The sequence below is a fragment of the Chrysoperla carnea genome, chromosome 5 (assembly GCF_905475395.1).
Source record: "Chrysoperla carnea chromosome 5, inChrCarn1.1, whole genome shotgun sequence".
NCBI lineage: Eukaryota > Metazoa > Arthropoda > Insecta > Neuroptera > Chrysopidae > Chrysoperla > Chrysoperla carnea.
This window is the reverse complement of record NC_058341.1, coordinates 15,169,564-15,190,796: the sequence shown is the minus strand read 5'-3', so window position 1 is coordinate 15,190,796 and position 21,233 is coordinate 15,169,564. Positions and strand designations below refer to the sequence as shown.

At 29.2% G+C, this 21,233-nt stretch overlaps 1 protein-coding gene across 1 annotated transcript; it reads left to right on the top strand.

The window, feature by feature from the left end:
- The first annotated feature begins 18,275 nt into the window (after positions 1-18,275).
- LOC123299633 (la-related protein 6-like) lies at positions 18,276-20,454 on the top strand. The gene has a single exon (XM_044881901.1). It carries the CDS (start codon positions 18,812-18,814, stop codon positions 20,393-20,395), a length of 1,584 nt encoding a protein of 527 aa, XP_044737836.1. The 5' UTR covers positions 18,276-18,811; the 3' UTR covers positions 20,396-20,454.
- The last annotated feature ends 779 nt before the right edge of the window (positions 20,455-21,233 follow it).

Here is a 21,233-nt window from a genome sequence, read left to right as displayed (position 1 = left end):
AGCTTTTGTAACAATTGAAATTAAGAAGTTACTAGTTAACAAGGCCTCCACTATTTAGGCTCTACAGTATAATTGAATTATGTATATAATAAACTCTTGTGAAAATTATTTGTTGCATTATATATGTAAAAATAACATTTATTAATTTTTGAAAGAAATTTAGTTTTTTATATATTAATTATTATTAATAAAGAATTATAATTAAAAAATAATTTGTATGGCCCACATTATTGAACAACAACGCCTATTTTTTTTTTTAATATTTTGCATCTCAAATACTTAAGGTCACATTTATTAACCTTTTTATTGGGTAGATATTGATACATTTAGCCAAAATACTGGCAAAATAGTGTAGGTACAAAGAAGGTGAAGAGACAATGGCATCTGGAATCTTAAGGTAGTTCCTCCGCGACCGTCCAGTCAAAAAGTTTTGGACTAATACTATCATTCAGTGCATTAACTGTGTTATGACTATTATACATATACCATATATTATTTTCAAAAGACTGTAGTTCCTCACTACTGTTTCTAGTATACATATAAGCACACACACTATGACATATGCCTTTAACATTAGTCTTCATATCTTTTCCACAAAAATCATCGCTAAAACGAGTTATTTATTTAAGTTTTTTATCGAAACTATATGGTAAATAATTTTTATTTTTATTTATATATTTTCTAAATATAGTATTCTACATTATATTAGTTTTTCATAGAGATGGTGGACGTCATTCATTGGTAAATAAATATAATATTTGTAAATTTGTGTATTTTTATACACTTCTCCCATGTACACGTACAAATTGCGTCACTTTTAATTGCTAATATCTCATGTATGGCATGGTAAATCATCTTCTAATTTTAACAGCAAGTGTATTATGAATTAAATATTTTATATTCTGAGTTTTGAGAAATTCTTGGAATATCACTTTCGTGTAGGTACTACCTTAATTTGCTATACCTACTAAAGATTATTGACATGTTATTTGACGATGATTGGGTATTAAACGAAAATGATTTTTGTATTTTTTGGGCTAAAATGACTTATTTTACCAAGTTAATGGTGTTTTTTCTGTAACGTTTTCAACAACCTTAACGATTAGATGAATATTTTTTCTGAAATGGAAATGAATGGTCACGTAAAAAGAGCATTTCGTGCAGGATTTCAGGCAATATCTTGGGAAATCCTAGATGTAAAAGAAAATTTAATTTATATATAGTAGGTTCTTTTTCCTTTAGATAATCGATTTTTTGGTTTTTTCATAAAGATTTTAATGTAAATTTAAATCAAGCAATACGCGAATATAATATAAATTTCTCACCATGTTACAATATGATACCACACCTTTAATCATAAATTCAAATTAGTAATTATAATCGCATCTAAATAATCGCATGATATAACACAAAAATAAAATGTATATGATGTATTTTATTTATTTTTTAATGGATAATTAAATTAATTAATGAATTTCTTTCTGATAATTAATTCAAGTTAATTAATAATAATATTTATATTATGATACTTTTAATATAATAGAATCAAAAAAACTAATTCATTTTATACTCCAAGAGGTAATACATCATAATATTTAACGCTATCAAAAGCAATCACCACTTTTTTCTTGAGCGACATAAATCAAAAATGTTACCCAAACCAAGTTGGTCGTCAAAAAATTACCATTGTCATATAATAAAACATTCGTTTCGAAAAGCGGCTCAAGCTAAAAAAATAGAAAGATACCTGAGGCAACTTACATCTAAAAGGCTCACCTAAATAAGTAGAATTAGGGAGACCAAGTATACTTTCCTGGATAATTTTTACATTTTTTTTGTAGTGTAAAGAAAATGAAAGGCTACAAAAGTTAACACTTTTAAAAATATAATTGAAACTTTTGGAAGTATACCGCGATGGTATACTGAGCTTTTGAGTTGTGCGACATATTTCTACATATATGTAGGAAGTGAAAATGGCAACTTAATACAAGTTGGCAACTTAATAAAAAATGTATCACTAACTCTCCGACTATTATACCATAAAAAAATGATTAATTTGTACTAAAATTACGGTTTTATTATACTTACTTTTTAAAAATTTAGTTCCTATTATTATTGTTATTTAATTTTTTGCTAATTGACTATGACAAGCAAATTTTGTAACAATAAATTTTATTTCTTTTGTGAGTTAAAATTAAAGCGCCACACGTGCTGTATACATATAGTTTCTTATTTATTCAAAGTGTGTTGAACTGATTCAAAAATTTATTCCGTTTTTATTTCAAGTAATATAGAGCTGTATTATTTTCTATCCGTTAATTCGATGATGAATTTTTAATGAATTATTCAGTTTAAAAAAATCCCCTGATCCCAAGCTTCTATTTTGTTTGCTTTCAATTAACAAAGTGTTTGTTTATAATTTTTTTCAGAAAAAAATCGTTTGATAATTGGATTCCTTTGAATAAATTCTCTACCTGTTTCAAGCTGGCGATGTCAGTGAGATCTGTGAACCTGTTCTCCTGTGAACCATAATTCAGAGAACGGATTTCAATTAAAATCTTATTAATTTTGCTTGCCATTTTGAATATGTTTCAACGGGATTTAATCAAAAACTTCAACTTGCAATTGATCTTCGATTTATTGCGTCAGGGGTCATCCAAAAGTTACATCTCACAAATTTTATGCTTTTTTTACCACTCTTCCCGCGTTTTTGTCACTGGTCGTCATATTTGGGAAACCTCCTCCCCTGTTGTGACGGTATATATTTTTCTATTTTATAGTTAGAAATAATTAAATTAAAACAGCAGTTTTTATTTCAATTCAAAACAATTTTTAATAAAATTAACATAAAGTCACATGGCGTAAACGGTTTCACTTGTCGCCGTAGCTCTCACAAACAACCGACGAGCGCATGTACTCGGCGAAGATTTAAATCTACTTAAATTTTATAAATAAAGATCGAGTTAGTAATATTTTGAAGTATTTATATACGTATAAATTTCTCGAAAGACATCCCCTGTCCCTTTGAAACCCACTGTCCTATGTCGCATAATAATACTTTTCGTTGGCCTTCTCCCCGCCCCTTTACTTGTGACGTAATTCGTGGATGTTCACTAGTTTTTCAAAGGAAATGTAAAACGAAAAATAAATAATTTACCGAAAAAATCAACTATATAATAACAATAATATATACATTTATCGCTATTTAGCGCCTTTTGTTATGAGCTCTTAACATATTTCAGAAAAAAAATTTGAGTAAATTGATTTACTATGTTTTTTATTGTTATCGGTAATGATTGATTACAATAAATACCAAATTTCGTGTAATGTTTAGACATATTAATATTATGAACTAAAATCGGATTTTGATTATTATTATTATTAATATATGCACCATGCACAACGCACGTTAGCTAATCTACATACATGATAGCACATTGATATATATTCAACATGCAAACATAACATTGAAATAAAATACTATAACTATCGTAGAAATGTTTTAAAATAAATTTTTGCATGTTTTTTTAAATAAGAAAGTACCCGGCAAACTTATACCGAGATTAATAATAATACAGTGTGGTACGGAAAATTTTATGCCTCGGTGTTTTAACCGAGGTGATAAAAATAAAAGAGCTCGGTAGTTTTTTGAGCAACTCTTTCAAAAAATGTTTAGCTCTTCGCAACGGTTGCGTTGAGGGATTCTCTCACGCTTATTTTAAAAGAATTTTTAGAAAATTTTATGCTTTATACGATAGTGAAGAAAAATTTTATTAAAAACTCAAAGCAAAAAACAAAATGCTTATTAACAACTGTGGTATTTTTTCTCATCACTTCAGTAAGATCGGTATAAAAAAAACACCATATGGGTGCATTTCTTATACTTCGGCTATCTCCGTAAATACACTATGTTTTCTTTTATACGAATTAAAGTATTTCTACACGTAAACATATGTAATCTAAAAATATATCGTCAGACGACACTTTTCTAAGTGTCGAACCCAAGACTACAGCGACAAGAAAAAAAGTTTATGTTCATTTATTTTAAACTGGCAATTAAAAACTTGTCAAGCCCTAATCTCAAAAAAGATCCCTGTTTTAATTTCGCCATTTCTCAGTGTTGTTAGACTCCCAAAAATATATCCCTGTTAATCAATCATAGTAAGTATAAACTAGCTCGATCCGCACGGAATTTCGCAGTGCGGCACCCGTGGCAAAAAATAGGCCAAAAAAATAATATATAAGTGAATAATTTACTTTCTTTTTATTTATAGGCAATTTTTTTACAGATATAACATACAAATTACATAATGAACAAAGATAAATCTTAATAGTATTTCTCTATCATGTTTTTTCATTTAGCGAGTCTTTTTTTCGTCATAGGAATGCACGATAAGGTTGAAAATGAGAGATTAATCATGGAATTTGATAAAGGAAAAAGGAAAGGCTAGTAAAATAATATATACGATTAATCAGCCTGTAGCTATTGTGAAGATATACTCGTAAATAACCAGATTGCATTTTTTGGATCGAATTAATAATTGATGTAATATTTTTTAGTAATAATTTAATACGAAGAGTAATAAATACTGTAATTTCATGTGCATTAAATTAAAAAAATTTATACAATCAACAGGATTTATCATAGAGATCCGGTAAAAGTAAAAATTACATTCTCTATGATTATTATTAGATAATAACAATCATTTTAAATCTATAATGAATGTCAGTGTTCCAAATAAAAAAATATATATTTTTATTAATTAATGTCACAAATATAATTGGCTGTAAAAATTTATTAAACGAATCCTTAATAACAGGTTGCTGTTTTTTTTTTCTGTGTGATATTTTTAATTTAATATTTATCATGAAACTGCAAAAATAAACTAATAATCAATTTACTTATTAGAGTACTGCAGTCCTTGTCCCAAATTTTATCTGCTAAATTTTTTTAATTGTATACTTGTGCATAGAGAAACAAATACGTATTTATTTTTTCTTTCAAATATGTAACATTGAAAAAAAAATTATCTTATTAGATTATTAATAATAATTATTTGAAAAAAAAATGAAATTAAAACAATCACTTTTATGAATATATGTCTCATGTCAATAATAAGTGTAAAAGAAACATATATTCTTGAAACGGATGCCATACACAGTGGAGGTTAAAACTAAGAGTATTTTTTTCTAAATTCTCTATGAAATTGTCTAAATATTGCACTCTACTTGTTTCATTAATTTAATGTTATTACTTCATCGAAAATTCAATTAAAATTAGATTTTTTTTTTCGTTTTACTACTGTGCCCAAAAAGTAAGGTGACATTGTATTTATTTTGAAAATTCTTTATTTATTCTTCCAAATCAATTTGATCCCCTTCAAAGTAATCCCTCCCGATGCAATGCACTTATGCCAACGGATTTTCCAATCTTCGAAACACTGGTTATAGTTGCTATTCGGGATTGCCTTCAGTTCGGTCTTCGCTGCGGCTTGAATCTCTTCTATCGTATCAAAACGGTGTCCCCGGAGCGGTCTTTTGAACTTGCTGAACAGCCAGAAGTCGCACGGCGCCAAATCAGGTGAATACGGTGGTTGCGGAACGATATGGGTTGAGTTTTTGACGAAATGATCACGAATTATGAGTGCAGTATGGGATGGTGCATTATCGTAATGTAAAACCATGAATTATCTTTCCCCAATTCCGGCCTTTTTACCTGTTTGGTCGGGCAGAAGGAATTCATAATGCACAACAAACGCGCGCAGTTTAAATTCAAATGTCACCTTATTTTTTGGACACTGAATGAACATATATTTTAAGTGTCGTTTCCTAAAAGAAAATCGTAAAAATTAGATTCGAAAAAATGTATCTTCAATTTTAACGAAAACTTGATTCTGAAATAATTGATGGTATGATTCTGAAATAATTTTTTTGTCAATGTTTAGTTAATCGATTACAAAACTTTATTATAAAAAATGAAAAAGCTAATTGAATAATTATACACCGAAGTACCTAAAAGTTACATAAACTTTAAATCCTTTTTTACTAAGTTGTTTTAATTCAATTAGCAGGATTAAAACCGCATGATATTACCGATGGTTGGTTTTGTTGTGTACAGGACAAAGCACATGTTTTACAATGCTCTAGTCTTTTCAACACTAATAACATTATGAAAAAAATAAATAAAAAAACATAACCTTATTTTTATTTTCTGTTTATTTACAAATTGACCTGACAACTATAATAAAATCGATTGAGATTATAGAAGTTTATTTATTTAAAATAAACTTATTGTATTTGTGAATACAAAAAGAAATGCTTTTTTACAATCTTCCATAAAGTCCCGAATGTCTCATTTTGTTAAAGAGATCCCCGGATTTATCTCTGATTTGAACGTAAGCAATACTGATTTTAAAGAGCTCTGTAAAGCTGATATTTCTAGAATCAAATTTCGAAATGAATTTAGCTTGAAAATATTCATTCATGAAAATTATCAGGTAATATTTTTATCAGATAACTGTGTTCATGCTACCTTAATTTTTTTGTTTTAAATATCAAAAAAGATAACACTAAAGGACATGACAATGGATACTGTAATTTTTCTATAGCCTTCTTATATTATTAAAATTCTAACCTTAAATTTTATGATTATATATTTTCTTTATGAAATAATTTTAATATTTTTATTGAGTAATAAATGTTAGGTATTTTAGTTATAAATGAAAGTAATTAAGTTTTTCAAAACAACATTATTAATTTTTTTTAAGTTTGAAGAGAAATTTTACGTTAGATTTCTTAGATTTTTTATAACAGAAATATGTTATTTTGATACTTTAATTTTTATATTATAACTTACTTTTATAGGCTTAAAAACGTTTAAAAAACAGCTTATGTATAATTATTGAATGATTCATATGACACACTTCAAAAAAAAGATATGATAAACAAACAATAATAATGTTCTCTATGATTGTACTTAAGAAATCGTAGAGAAGAATGTTCATTATTATAGATGTTACTAAAGTAGTGTATGCTCTTTTATTTCATTATTAATTATATTTGGTTTCCATTATTGAGGAACAGCTATTGGTCCTGATTCCCGTCTTTTTTTAATCCAACCCAAGGAATAGCTATGTTCATTTTAAGCTCTAAACAAGTAAAGAAAACTACATTTTTTGCTCGTTCTACTTGATCGTGTGCTGGCTACTGTCGTTAGAAATACCTTAGGGTATGTAAGCATCCAAAACAAACATAACATAACATTTATATTTTATACACTTTCTATGATTTCGATAGATCCACCATAGATCCGGTAAAAGTAATGTAAAAACATTCTCTATGATTTTTTTTCTTTTAATTTTTATTTACATAACATCTATGGTGTTATTTTTAACAAACTACAGCTTTCCATCATAGTTACATTAAATAACAAATTTAATATTGTTACAATTTTTACCTCTGTACACAGGACTGCATCTATCAAGGTACAATGTATTTAATTGAAAAATAGAACAAGATAATTTCCGTTTAAATGTTCACGTATGTATGAAATTGAAACTCAAAAGGACCAGATTGAATTGATTATTTTCTTTTTAAAAAATTTCAAAGTTAAGGATTATACAAACGTAGGACTCACCAAATCTCACAATGACCACAAACATTCAACTGAAATCAGTATAAAGAATATTTCTACAGACAAAAATAAAAAGAACTAACATAGCTCTTATAGAATAATGCTCTTGGATTCAAATTCACTTCAAATTCTAAAAATTTGATTATTACTTTCACCTAATTTCACATTGCATAAAATCTACATATCCAGACTTTGATTTGTCCCTGGTATCTGTAAACATTTTTTATAGATAATATTACTAACGATACAGTAATATTCTCTTTGATGAATCAAATTCTGAATATAGAGGATATGTGGTGATTTTTACATTTTACATTACATTTGCATGTTTGTTAACAATTATTAAATAAAAATATAAATAGACGCAATAATAATAATAATGTTAAATTGTGTATTAAAAATGATGAATTGTTTTAGATCCATACCAAGTAATCAACAAAAAAGAGAGACAGTATGTAATTTTATGTATAGTTTAGACAACTTTAACAGAAAAAACAAATAAAGCAGAATTTATTCCGCCCTTTTGAATACAGAAAATAAAACTAGACCTTATTTAAGCTGTACTAACTTAATAAATTCAATGGAAATCAAATGAATTTCAAAAAAAATTTGGTTCAAAATTCCAATTCGATGTGTTTATTAACATGTGGGAAAATGTTCCGAACAAAAGTTTTATTTCTTTTAATGTAACTGCTTAATGTAACCCTTTAAGTTTTTCTACGTGCATTACGAATTAACTATCTCTATTTTTAGAAATTTAAAATGCCAGACTGTATTCTACCATCAAGTACATTTTTCTGTTAAAATCTCCTAATCTAGTACAATATAAAATAATAAACACTTTAAGTTTTCATTAATATTATTATTTTCTGTTAATGATACATGTAATGTTATTTTCAATTTAATGATTATAACGTTCATGGTACTGCTATAGTACCTATACTATGATGTTTGTCTATGTTCTATGTTTATTATTATTATTATTATTATTATTGTAATAATGTTCATGAACTTGAATTTCTCTTTTTAATTTATTACTTACTTTAAAATGACAGTGGTGTATTTAATAATAAATTTTATTTATTAGTTTTATTGATTTTTAAATCATAAAATTCAACAAATGTCATCTTAAAATGTAAGGATTTATAGAAGTAGTCTTTATTCTTTTGATCAAGAAGATTAAAATTAAACACTGGACTGAACTGGTTACTTGTAAACTATTATCTATAACTTTATATATGTGTTCGATAAAGGCTTATCAATAGTAGCAAATGACAGTTTTGAAGTTTTGCTAATCGTTTCATGATTTCATCGTGTTCGAAAACAGCAAAACTCCAAAATGTTTTTAGGAGTACTCAGCCTTAAATTGTGAATACGTTTGTTACATTTACGTAAACTAAATGGTCCTCTCGAATATAACCCCTTGAAAATAGTATATTTTATATCAAAGAGCCTCAAAACATTAAGTTCAGCCTTTAATTACTATAGTAAGTCAAACAAAGTTTATAGAGGTGCAGCAAGTAATGTGAAAGTTTTTATAAAAGTATAAATAAAATACGACACTGTTTTCAAAACGAATGCGAGTTAATAATATAAGCAGTTTTAGTTGTATAGAGAAGTACAACTCAACACTCTACTCCTATACTCGTACATGTATTTTAATAAATTGAAGAAAAAAAAATTAATTCGCGATCCACTTTTCCCCGCGGTCATAGTGAAGGTATTTGAAAGTGGATTTTCATCAAATAGCCAAAGTCAGTCATAATAAATATAATAATATATGTATAAATATATGCATGCATTTTGTTTTATTATTTTTAACAAAATACAGTTAATACCAATAAATCATTTAACACGCGCGATTTTACAAAATGTTTTTGTAATGCCGCGCTACCAAACGATAATGCCTTGTATGAGATTTTGAATGACTTTTTACCTTATTACTCTGTATATTTATTTTATTCTTTGACCATTTAGTTACATAGACTGAGTATTAAACAATTTTAAGCATGCTAAAACATCTGAGGTAATTGCTTGGGTCATATCCATCATGACGGCGCTGTAGAAATGTCAAAACATTTGTTGTTGTCATACTTGCCATTGAAGATTCGTGAGAAAAAATATAAAGTAAAAAATTTTCGTTAATGACAGCAACAGTATGAACAATTTTTTATTTTTGTTTATTTCATTACCAAATATTTGTTTACTAACAAAATTCAAATATTTATTTGTCCTTTTTTTCAAAAAAATGTAAAATTTAACGTCATGTAAAAACGCACGTAATTATAATATATTTCTAACGCAAATGTAACACTGTCGTAAATTGGATGACGAATTTAGTTGTATATTTTTAAACAATAATATTATTGCACATTCGTAATATTTTTAAATCTGGTATTTCCTTTCGTTTCAGGAATAAATAAATGAAAGACTTTCAACATTTTTTATTCCTTTATTTAAACGCAGAGATTTCAATATGTACCTAATTTTATTTTCCGAAAAAGCAAATCTTAGCACTTTAAAAATAGCCACAACATAAGAGACATTGCAATAAAAATTGCTTAGTTATTTTCTACTTTTTAGTTCTTTATTAAAAGTTTTTTTCTTTTTAAATTTTTTATCACAACGGACCTCATTGTCGAAGTGTGTCCCACTCCAAGACAACCACTCTAAACTTAACTAACTTTATTTTTATAAAAGTCATATTTTTCTTTTCTTCTTATAAACTTAAAATTTAAAAATCAATAATAAGAATACATAACATATGTATAATAATTAATTATTAGAAATGAAAATGGCAATCTAATCCAATATGATATTGAGAATTATTATTATTAGTTGTATTGGTAATATAACGTAATGAATTTTTAATAATATTTATTTTACCTTCGAATTATTAAACATTATTACATATGTATGTTATTTTAAGATAATTATTAATTCACTTCCGATTGGAAAGATATATCCTTCAAATAATATTATTTTAAATCAAAAACATGTTTTTTTTTTGTAGTAAGTTGTATCATGATTCTGATACCTAGAACCTCACTGAGATAATTAAACAATCAGTAAATAAATATATACATGGAAGCAATCTATACATATTTTTTTAAAGTTTAAATTTACTTCTGAATGCATCGTTATGAACTTGTAACCGAATAATTTTGAAGGTATTAGTATTTCGCCTTCCGAAAATGCACAAACTGGCCAAAATTTCTGCCCGAGCATAACAAATTAGACCAAATGTTGTCGATCATAAATTGTTTAATGCGTTAAGAGAAATAAAAAATTCAAAATTCTATTCTCGGGGCTCGAGGTCGTTCTATTCGTCACACCTTTTACCCATAAGAAACTGACTTCTTATTGCTTCTCTGGTGGGAAAAAAAATTTTGAAGAAAGAATAAGTCTTAATAAGTCTTAGAAACTCTGAGAAAGTCTAAGAACTCTAAATAACTCTGAATTTCTCAACGTTTTTGGACTGTCTAATTAAGAGTTATCCAGACTTATTAAGTCTGAGTTAGACAATCCAAAAGAGTTCATAACACTTTTTCAGAGTTTCTAAGACTGATTTAAGATTTGTTCTTTCTTCAAATATTTTTTCCACCAGGGCTGTGCCTGAAATGTATTTGGTAAATCACGTTTACTATATAGATTGGTAGACCTTTTGCTCTACGGTACATGACGAACCATTGCTTTAACTAAAAAAAATCTTTAAGGCCTTTGTGTTCTGGGATTTGGCTTTCCAACTTCCGGCTTCAATATAACGTAGATCTTGATTAAGTAATTCATCGTGACCTTGATTTTCCTATACTTGTCTTGAATCTTTAAGGCTATTATGGTACTTGTTTTTGTGCCACTTTTACTATTTCGAGATGTCCCAACGAATGTATCTTTCTTGTGTTATTTTCTCGAGTTGTTTAACGTATCAAGACCCAGTCTTATTACTGATTTTTCTTGGTATTTGATCTTTCCTGTATTTAAATGACGAAAAGAATTTGGTTAACTATAAAACAAATTTTTTATCTCTTTAAATTCAACTCGTTTTAAGTTCAAGATTAAAAATTGACTGTAAATTTTTATTCATGTACATAATATCATTAATCATAAAAGATAGAACTTTACGTAAGAAATAGTGAATCACTGTTTTATTACAATTTTATCTACCACCATTTTGTTATGGAACTATAAATTTGACATACATAGATAACATCATTGTTTACTTGTAATGTCTCAATGATTGTTAAATACCATCTCTATACTAATATAAATATTTGAATAATTTCAAAAAGAATTATAAAGAAAATTTACAATGTTGTACATACATTAATTTGTTATACATATTTGTCATGGCCATCTTAAAATCTTATTTTAAAATCATATAATAATATATATTTTTTTATCTAATTTAAATGTAAAATAATTTAATATTTTTTTAACAAAATAAACAATAGAGAAGGTAATCATTATTTAATATATAATTATTTTTATTTAATATTATTTATTTATTTATTTATTTAATACAATATTATTATATATGTGTAATGAGTATGTTTGTTAATAAACTTTAAATCGAATAATATAATACATTTATACCGAGTAAATATTTAGGTTAGGTTACGAATTGTTTTTGACAGTTAAATGTTAAATTAAAATCTTGTTGAAATGTTTATATAAACCATGAGGAGAATGGAGAAGTTATTTCTGATTTAAGTCCATTTTTTTTTTTAAATGTGAATGTGTAAATTATTACTTCTTAAGAAACTCGACAATGGGCATATTTTCAAAATATGAAATTCCAGAGACATTCCAGGAAATTGTGAAGCCGGCGAGCTTGCTAGAAATAGCACTATGATGTCGGACACAAGCATCAATAGGCATCCGGGAGCTCTGTTCGCGAATTGCTAGCTGCTCCTTAAAGAGGATATCTTAAAAAAGGCCAACCTTAGATGGAGGGAGGAACGTACCCGTGGTACAACAAGATTGATATTATCTTAGTACAATCGTAGGCGTTTCGTAGATCTTATATCGCTTCCAAGGGATTCTATTAGCAAAGTTGTTGTGGCTATTACAGGACACTAGGTGGATGGCAGGCATACTGAACGCCTGGATCTGACAGTGTATCACGACTATTGCAGGATTCACAGTGTGGAGGAGGGGACAATGTCTCATCTTCTCTGTCCAGATCTTGCCATGAGGAGGTGGACTTATTTCAGCCAGCCTCTCTTTGAACACCTCTCTCAGCTAAAGTCCATTGACGTCAAAATCTTAAACAGCTCAAAATAGTTCGTGGAGTATTGGCTGGGAATGGGCCAACCTTTTTCGGTATCACAATCGACTCCATGGTCTAAGTATGTCCCACCCCAAGGCAGCCACTCTAACTTAACCTAGTGCTAAGTTGAAAGTTTGAACACAAGAACATAAGAAAGAAAGCATGACTTTGCTACTTCTCTATATCTGCTACTACTTCTGTAGATACTTCATGAAGTATACAGCATAAACAACAAGAAATTTCCATATCTTTTGTTTGTGAAGAGAAATCAGAATAATGAGCTTAAGATAAAAACAACATAACATCATGTCGGTAATTTTTGTCACTACCCCTATTCTTTAATTTTATTGTAATTTCTCAACTTTCACTTCTTTGGTTTCTGCTCTTATTAGTTGTTTTTTACAACACTTTGAGCTTATCAATTTATTATCTAGCTTATCCAGCTAAGTCGCTGCTTTTTTTTATTATTGTGTTTTATACTTCTTCTTCGTCTTATTAAAGGTCACCATACGGGTAAAAAATGACTTGAAATTTTGTGTCAGTGTTTCAAGTTTAATTGATTGTGTCATTGTAAAAAATTCATTAATTATTATTTAAACAAGATACTTTATTTCAATCACAACAACATAAAAAATTTTTATCTTAAAATATTTTCCGGAAATAACCTTCAAAAAAAAATTATAAAACACATAATTAACATTTAATAACAAACAATAAACAATCCATTATAAATATATAACTCTCTAACCTTAAAATTACAACAGAAATTTTATTTTTTACAATTCTATAATTGACCATCAAAAAACTAGAAAAAAAATCAGGATATTAAAAAAATATGCTAATTTTTCTTTTATTGTATCTGTGATTCATAGGACCTTTTAAAGACATTGAAAAGTTGAGCACATTAACCCTTCCAAAAATATGGAGATAACAAGTTGGCATTGCCAAATTTGTACAAAGAAATTTTAAGTTTAATTTTTTAAACTGCGCTTACAGGTGGATATAATGAGTCAAAAAGCTGACGAAACTGTTACCTTTATATTTCAATCTTTTCGAGACAAAGGTGGAGTGATAGACTTTGGAAAACAATGACCACTTCTTAAAAATAGAAGCAAGAGTACAACTTGTGTTATATGCACAAATATTCTCAAGTTGTCGATTAATACCTCAAGAGTAGTGAATAATAATTTGGTGCGTGACGGATAGATATAAGAAGTGCTTAGGAGTATAAGGGAGAACAAATCTTGAGGGAAATCTAAACTGAAACTGAAATTTAAAATCACGTATGGCGAATAAAGACCTAACTGTCTCATCTTCTCTGTCAAGGCACTTTCACTGAAATTCAGAAGATAAGGTTGCCTATATTAAGACTCATTAAAAGTATCACAAGTGAGACAAATACCAAGAAAGTAAACTGTACCAAACAGAAAAACCTAGAATACAAATTATGGAAGGTGCGGCGGTGAATTATGCTAAATTAAAGCCAAGAACTGAAAAGTCAAAAAGCAGAGCAAGGGGGCTTGGGAGACCGTTCAAGTGAGACCAAAGCTCTTCATAAATCTTACATTACATGTACTATTGTTCTATATGACTCATACGACCTTTTAAAAGCTTAATTTTAGCTTCTTAGCCCTCCCCCTCCTTTTGTAACATTGATTATAAGAAAAAAATGTCTCTTACTTCTCGGAATTTGCCCCGAAGATATAAATGACACAAAATTCAGGGAAAAGATGGTGCAAGTTTTATAATTTTCCACAAAGTGATGCAATTTTTATAATTTTTTTAGAAGGAAGTGATGCAATTTTTCAGGGGTAAAGTAAAGCAGTCGCAATAATTTTTCAAAGAAAAATGATGCAACTTTTATTATTTAAAAGGAGAATATCCTCGGAAAAAAATTACACTTGTATCAATTCATCACCTCTTAACATAGAAAAAAAGCATCTTAGATTACAAAGCTGTAAATAAATAGATGTCAAGGTAAAAATATAATAAAAAAAATATGCCCATATATGGGTATTTAACAGTAAAATCACCCCATTTGTGTATGTTTCATAAGGGGGTTAACGATACCGTAATTAGATTAGTGTCGTTTTAATTCTATATTTCTTTAGAAAAAAACTGACTAGACATTATATATATATTCTTCTATTATATACAACATTTTCCAGGTCAGTTGTAGTGGGGGATGGATAATATTACAATTATTGTTTGACAATATGTAAGATTTCCGCGAAAAATAAATGAATCTTTCCTATCTAATTAGGAAAAGAGCTTCCGTAAATCATACCAAACAAATTGCAACTGTACCTCCTTTTTCACAATATTATGCAATGCAATTTTATCCCTTTAAAAGTGGCAGAGGTTTAGAGAAAACGACAAATAAAACAATAGTAACAGATTTTCGATAATATTTTGGATATTTGTACTTGGAATATATCTTAAAGAAGGTATAATTTAGAAAAAGAGAGTCTGAGCTTGAGAGTTTGCAAAAACATGTAGGAAGATTTGCCTTAATTGCATCCAATTCAGGTCTTTTCTGCCCATAAGAAAATGATGGATCTAGTTTAGGTTGAGATTAGTCCTTATATCACAATGCTCGTTGAATTATTATATTATTTTAGAGGAAAATATACGAAACATCGATTCTTAGAAAACTTCATGAAACTGTACTGGTCGTGTTTAGCTATTAAATTTAAAAGCAAAAAGTTTAGCTATAATGTTATCAAGTGGTCATAGTGTGTCCGACAAATGAATTGCTGCGTTTTTTCAGACCGATAGCTTTAAATTAACATTATCGTGCTCATTTGAGAACGCAGCACTTTCGAAGAAAGTCGTAGAGAGAAGTTTGGTAGGCTCGCCAAATGGAAGCCACTCACGAAGTTCCAAGTTTTTTACAAAGCACCCTTTCTGTCCCACGGTCTATTTATTTGGACAAGCAAAAGCAGAAAAACCAAAAAAGAATTATTTTGGAATGTAGAGAAACTAATGCAATTTGTGATAAAGTTAAATTTCCTACTAATCTTGGATTGTCAAAAATAGCATAAAACAAACTTCTTGGATTCAAAAAAACGTCGTGATATTTAATTATTGTTTTAATAATAACCGTTAGAATCTCATAAAACATTAAATCTTATGTAACTCAGTGTGTAGGTACCACGTGTTTTTTTTTAGAAAATGAAGTTCACTTAATAGATCATCTACCTAGCTATTGAAGGTCACATGTTCGAGGTCTACTGAACAACAATTATGTTCTATTGTGATAGGTCTAAACACATTGGGTGGGTTTTATTATTACCTAGTTATCATTATTAAGTGAGAGTTTTTTAGGTAGGGATCGCATCGGCCGGAATCAGGAAATTTATTCCAAACTTTTTAAAGACAGATATATAATTTTTTGTAGGTGAACAAGAAAATTATCATGGTCGTTAAAAAATATTTATATAAACAAATAATTAACCCTGGATTGATTTTTTTTAAATATTATTTTTCAATGAAAGGTGACAAAAGTATACAACTTGTTTTTTTGTTGTCAATGTTAACATGCTTTTATAATGGAGCAAGCTACTAGTCGGAATGAAGTATGCAAAAGCTAGTGAGCGAATTTTTTCACTTGAAGCTTTTCCATCAACAATTTTTTTTCGTTTTTTGTCCGATCAACTTTTAAAATGTACTAAATACACATGTCTTCTGTTACAATATTGATATTATCTCAATAATTTCTAGCGCATTTGAAGTACTTCGAGATTGGTTTATAAAAGCTTTTTTATCAACTAAATTATCTGTGATAAATGAAAAACGCCTCTAATCGTTTTGGGAACTTTCAGGTCTCGCAGAAAGAAATAATTAATAAGCGTTTTGCACCTTAGAAAAACATAACATAGGTATAAAGGAATCATATCCTTAGTCTCGAAACATGATTTTTCACAGACTTTTCTAATACAAAAAGAAAAATCTACTCATCAGTTTTTACACACTTAATATCGACTATACGTAAAAACAACGACTACACTACACACCATGATAAAAAAAAATCATAGACGACGTGGAATCATCAGTATATGATCGCCATAGAATTACTCCAATAAAGAACAAGGTCGTTTTTATGTTGGAGTTTTATTTTAAGGCTTTTAAATTATAATAAATGTATACATAAGTAGCATAAAATTTATACATAACGCTTTTGTTTAAGACGCTGTGTGGGGTTCTGTACGCAGAATTTCCACGTGTATGATTCGTTTGGGATAAACTAGCTATTATCTTTGGTATAATATGCCCACAGACGTATTCAATGAATATAGACAGCAGATGTACTATCCCGAAATTCTTTAAATAAAATCTTTATGTAGTAGATTGACTTTCATTATTAATTACAATACTCAGCTCTTAAAGTAATAAAATAAGGCCATAAATCATCATTACTTATGAATAACATTTAATTAAAAGTGTAGTTGGAACAGGGACAAATCGTCACTGGTACCTTAAGGTGGGATTTTAAGTTGATAGCAGCCTGTATACAAGAGATATTTGCCATAACAGTCTAAATTTAATACAAGTCTGTGAGAAACCGAAAAGGCGCATTGTATAAAAAATTCAGATGCCAAAAATTACAAAGACCAAGCGAAACTTTCATTTTGACAAAAACCCCTTGGTGTGTTTTGCTATAATGTTTCCTATGATATTCTCTATTGTCTACTAACGTAAGTCTCTAAAATAAATACTCTCGAGATAGTGTTTCGTTCTGATGGATATTTTACTGAGAGTAACTATGGTCAATTACCAACTGTCAAGGAGTATTTACTTCAAAAGGAACTCTTTAAAACGATTTGAGAAATATAAGCACACGTTAAGGACTTTGAATGAAGTTCTGGTTTGAATCTCTTTCAATTATTGTTTGAGAATGTGAATCCCAATCAATGAATAATAAGGGGACTTGAATAAAGGATACCGACCGAAAAGCTTAGCTTAAACTTCTTTTCTTAGTTTGGGTTACCTTCCATTATCTACTAATGGTATCCAAGAGGAGAGAGTCCCGAAAAGGAATATCTATTACTGTTGCCAACAGAAAATTTGTTACCTGGAGAAAACGGAACCCTAAAAAGAAATAAGCTACATTATTGTACATCACACACAAATCGTACAATGAAACTTACCGTTGCGCTTGTATTGTTTGGAATCAATTTGGCTAGCAGTGCAGTACGTACGTATCATCATATGGTGTTGTCATGTGTTATTCACAAATTAAGTGGTGGGGATAGAGATAATGTTAAAATTTTGTGTTGAACAGTAGGGGTAATATAAACAACTGCTATAGTCACAACGTTATAATACGTATAGTGTATGAAGGGGGAATCGCGAGACGTGTAAAGGGGTATTGTCAGTGTTTATAAGTAAACGCAACATTGTCAAACCGACCATTAGATTATTAGTTGTTTGTGTGAGTTTATTAAAAGTAAGCGCACTAACTAACCCACGTTTTTCATTTACTACATTGCGCTCGTCCGCTCACCGTAGTGTGTGATATAGTCAATACGTTAGGAGGTCAACCAACCAACAAACATCTTGATTAATACCAACGATCAAATTCAAAAGAAAACTATAAATCCAACACATGTGTTACTAGTTAGTTGAGGCAGTGGCGAACTCGCTGAATGGTATTACAGACACCTAGTGACCCACAAAATCACCATTGTCGTCTGCTTATACCGCTTGATACGAGTCCGCCTGCTCTCTTTCTATGTTGTTCCACTTAATACAAAATATTAATGGACAACAATTATTTGTGTATTAGTGCAGTGCTACGGTGTCGATAAGTGAAAGACAGTAGTTTCTTTTTTTTTCTGTAAAAACTGTATCCAGAAGAAACTGTATTTTTTGTGTTGTGATTGGTGTAATAAAAACAAAAAACTAAAATGTGTGACAATAATAGTGAGCAACTCCTTCAGGAACATCAATATCATCATATCACGATGAATTCTGCAGGTACACAAACTGTGTCTCAAGATGAATTAGTCGAATTACAACAAAGTCATCAAATTTTTCATCCCCATGAATTAGTGGGATTACCTGAAGAAGTCGAACAAGAACAAGATAGTGTTGGAAATTTATCATTCTCTCCACCACCGATGAAACATTCGGAGACACGTGATAGTATATCTTCCATAGACAGTGATGTTTCGTTAGGCTATGATCATCGAACGACGTTACTAGCGTCCCCAGTAAAACGTGTTTCCTTAACTACAACCGAAGATGAAGGTGCACATATGGGTGATTTATCCGATAGTGCATCTGATACAGGATCAGCTGGTGGCAAAGATTCTGGATGTGAAGTCACTGTAGAACCTTCATCAAATCCTTTAGCACCATTTACGCCTCCGTCCGAGGAATTGGCTGAAAAAATTGTATCACAAGTTGAATTTTACTTTTCCGATGTAAATATTACAAAAGATGCGTTCCTATTAAAACATGTAAAACGTAACAAGGAAGGTTATGTTTCATTAAAATTAATATCAAGCTTTAAACGTGTAAAACATTTAACAAAAGATTGGCGTGTGGTAGCGTCAGCATTGTTACGCTCGAAAAAATTAGAAATTAATGAAGCTGGTACAAAACTACGTCGAGTTGAACCATTACCACAATATGATCAAACAGCACCATCTAGAACTGTTGTTGCTGTTAACATGCCCATAGATAAACCAACAATTGAAAATGTTGCTGAAGTCTTTTCAAAATGTGGTGAAATTGCATTAATACGAATTTTACGGCCCGGTAATCCAATCCCATCTGATGTACGACAATTTATTAACAAAAATCCATCATTAAGTGGGGTCGTGTGTGCCTTAATTGAATACACTGATTCAGAATACGCGCGAAAAGCAATACAAATGCAATATGAAGATGGTGCTACGATGAAAGTCTACGAATTAAATAATGTACCAAATCCAGAAAAGAAGAAACGTAATTCAACAGCGAAAAAAGTAAGTGTATCTCGTAAAAATGATTCGGACGGTATGTCATGTCAAAGTGCATCAGAAAACGAATATGATTTCTATAAGAAGCGTGGCAGCACTGGTAGTAACAGTAGTGATCCACGTGCACGCATGCGTCGTGGCTCATCCGCACACTTCCCAACACATCCTGTTGAACCAACCACATGGCTACAAAGACGTTTATCAGCCGCTTCATGTAGCTCAGGTTCAGATTCATCATCCAATTACATGTACATGCCACGTAGATTATCAGCAAGTAGCCGAGATTCTGGTTCAGAAAGTAATATGATGTTCTTATCACGTCGTTTCTCAAATTGTAGTGTATCTAGTTCAGATTACGGTGGCTTCCGACGATTATCCACATGTAGCCGGGAATCAGATAGTAGTGGTCCACGATCACGTAGCAATAGCACTATTTACCATTTACCTGATAACGTAGTACGTATGCCACAAGGACCAGACGGTTCAAAGGGCTTCCGACAAAGACTGATAAATCCTACACATTAAATTTCCCTAAAATATTTCAAGGCTGTGTTTTTATCGTTTTTTTCCTTTAAATTTTTTTTGTAAAGTGTAAAATGATTTAATGAATGTTTACTTAATTTTCTAAACGGGAAATTAAAAAATGTGGGTTGGAAGCTCTGTTTCGAATGTATCCAAAAAAAGACATTGAAGATATTTTATCTAAATCTATAAATATTTCTATTTATCTATAATTTATTTCTTTATTTAATTATATTTAAATATTTATTACTTTTTTTTGTTCTAAAATTGCGATTTATACAAGTTTTATTGGATAAACTCAATTTTATAAACTTAGTGTGTTCTATTTTGACAGAAATGTCAAAATTAAATTTAGAAAAAATACACACATGTCCAACAAAAAAAAATATCTATTCTATTTAAAAAAAATTTAATTGTATATTTAATTTTTGTTTTTTTTTGAATGAGATCTCGTTCTTATTTCCTTCTTTATGGTTCATAATCTTCATGTTCTTAATTAATGTAAGGAAAGGTGATGTTATAAATATGAATGTTTCATCTCTTTCTCATGTAAAAAAATAAAAAATGTGTATTTATAATAAATAATTTAATAATAATTTATTTTATACAATGAATGAACATATATAATGATTGCAATTGTTTTTATTTCAATTCGTTACCCTTTACTGAACTTAGTTTATTATATTTAAAATTCTAAACACATTCTTTTAACAGTGTATCAAACATATTATATGTACTACAGTCCACAATACCGTTATGAAGTTCATGGTTCTGTCTATCATCAAGTTTACTAACCATTATCTATAGTCCTTTTCTATTCTTTAGTTGGCAAAAAGGAAAC

Coding starts and splice junctions, on each gene's coding strand:
- LOC123299633 (XM_044881901.1), top strand. CDS start 18,812: ATGTGTGACAATAATAGTGAGCAACTCCTTCAGGAACATCAATATCAT.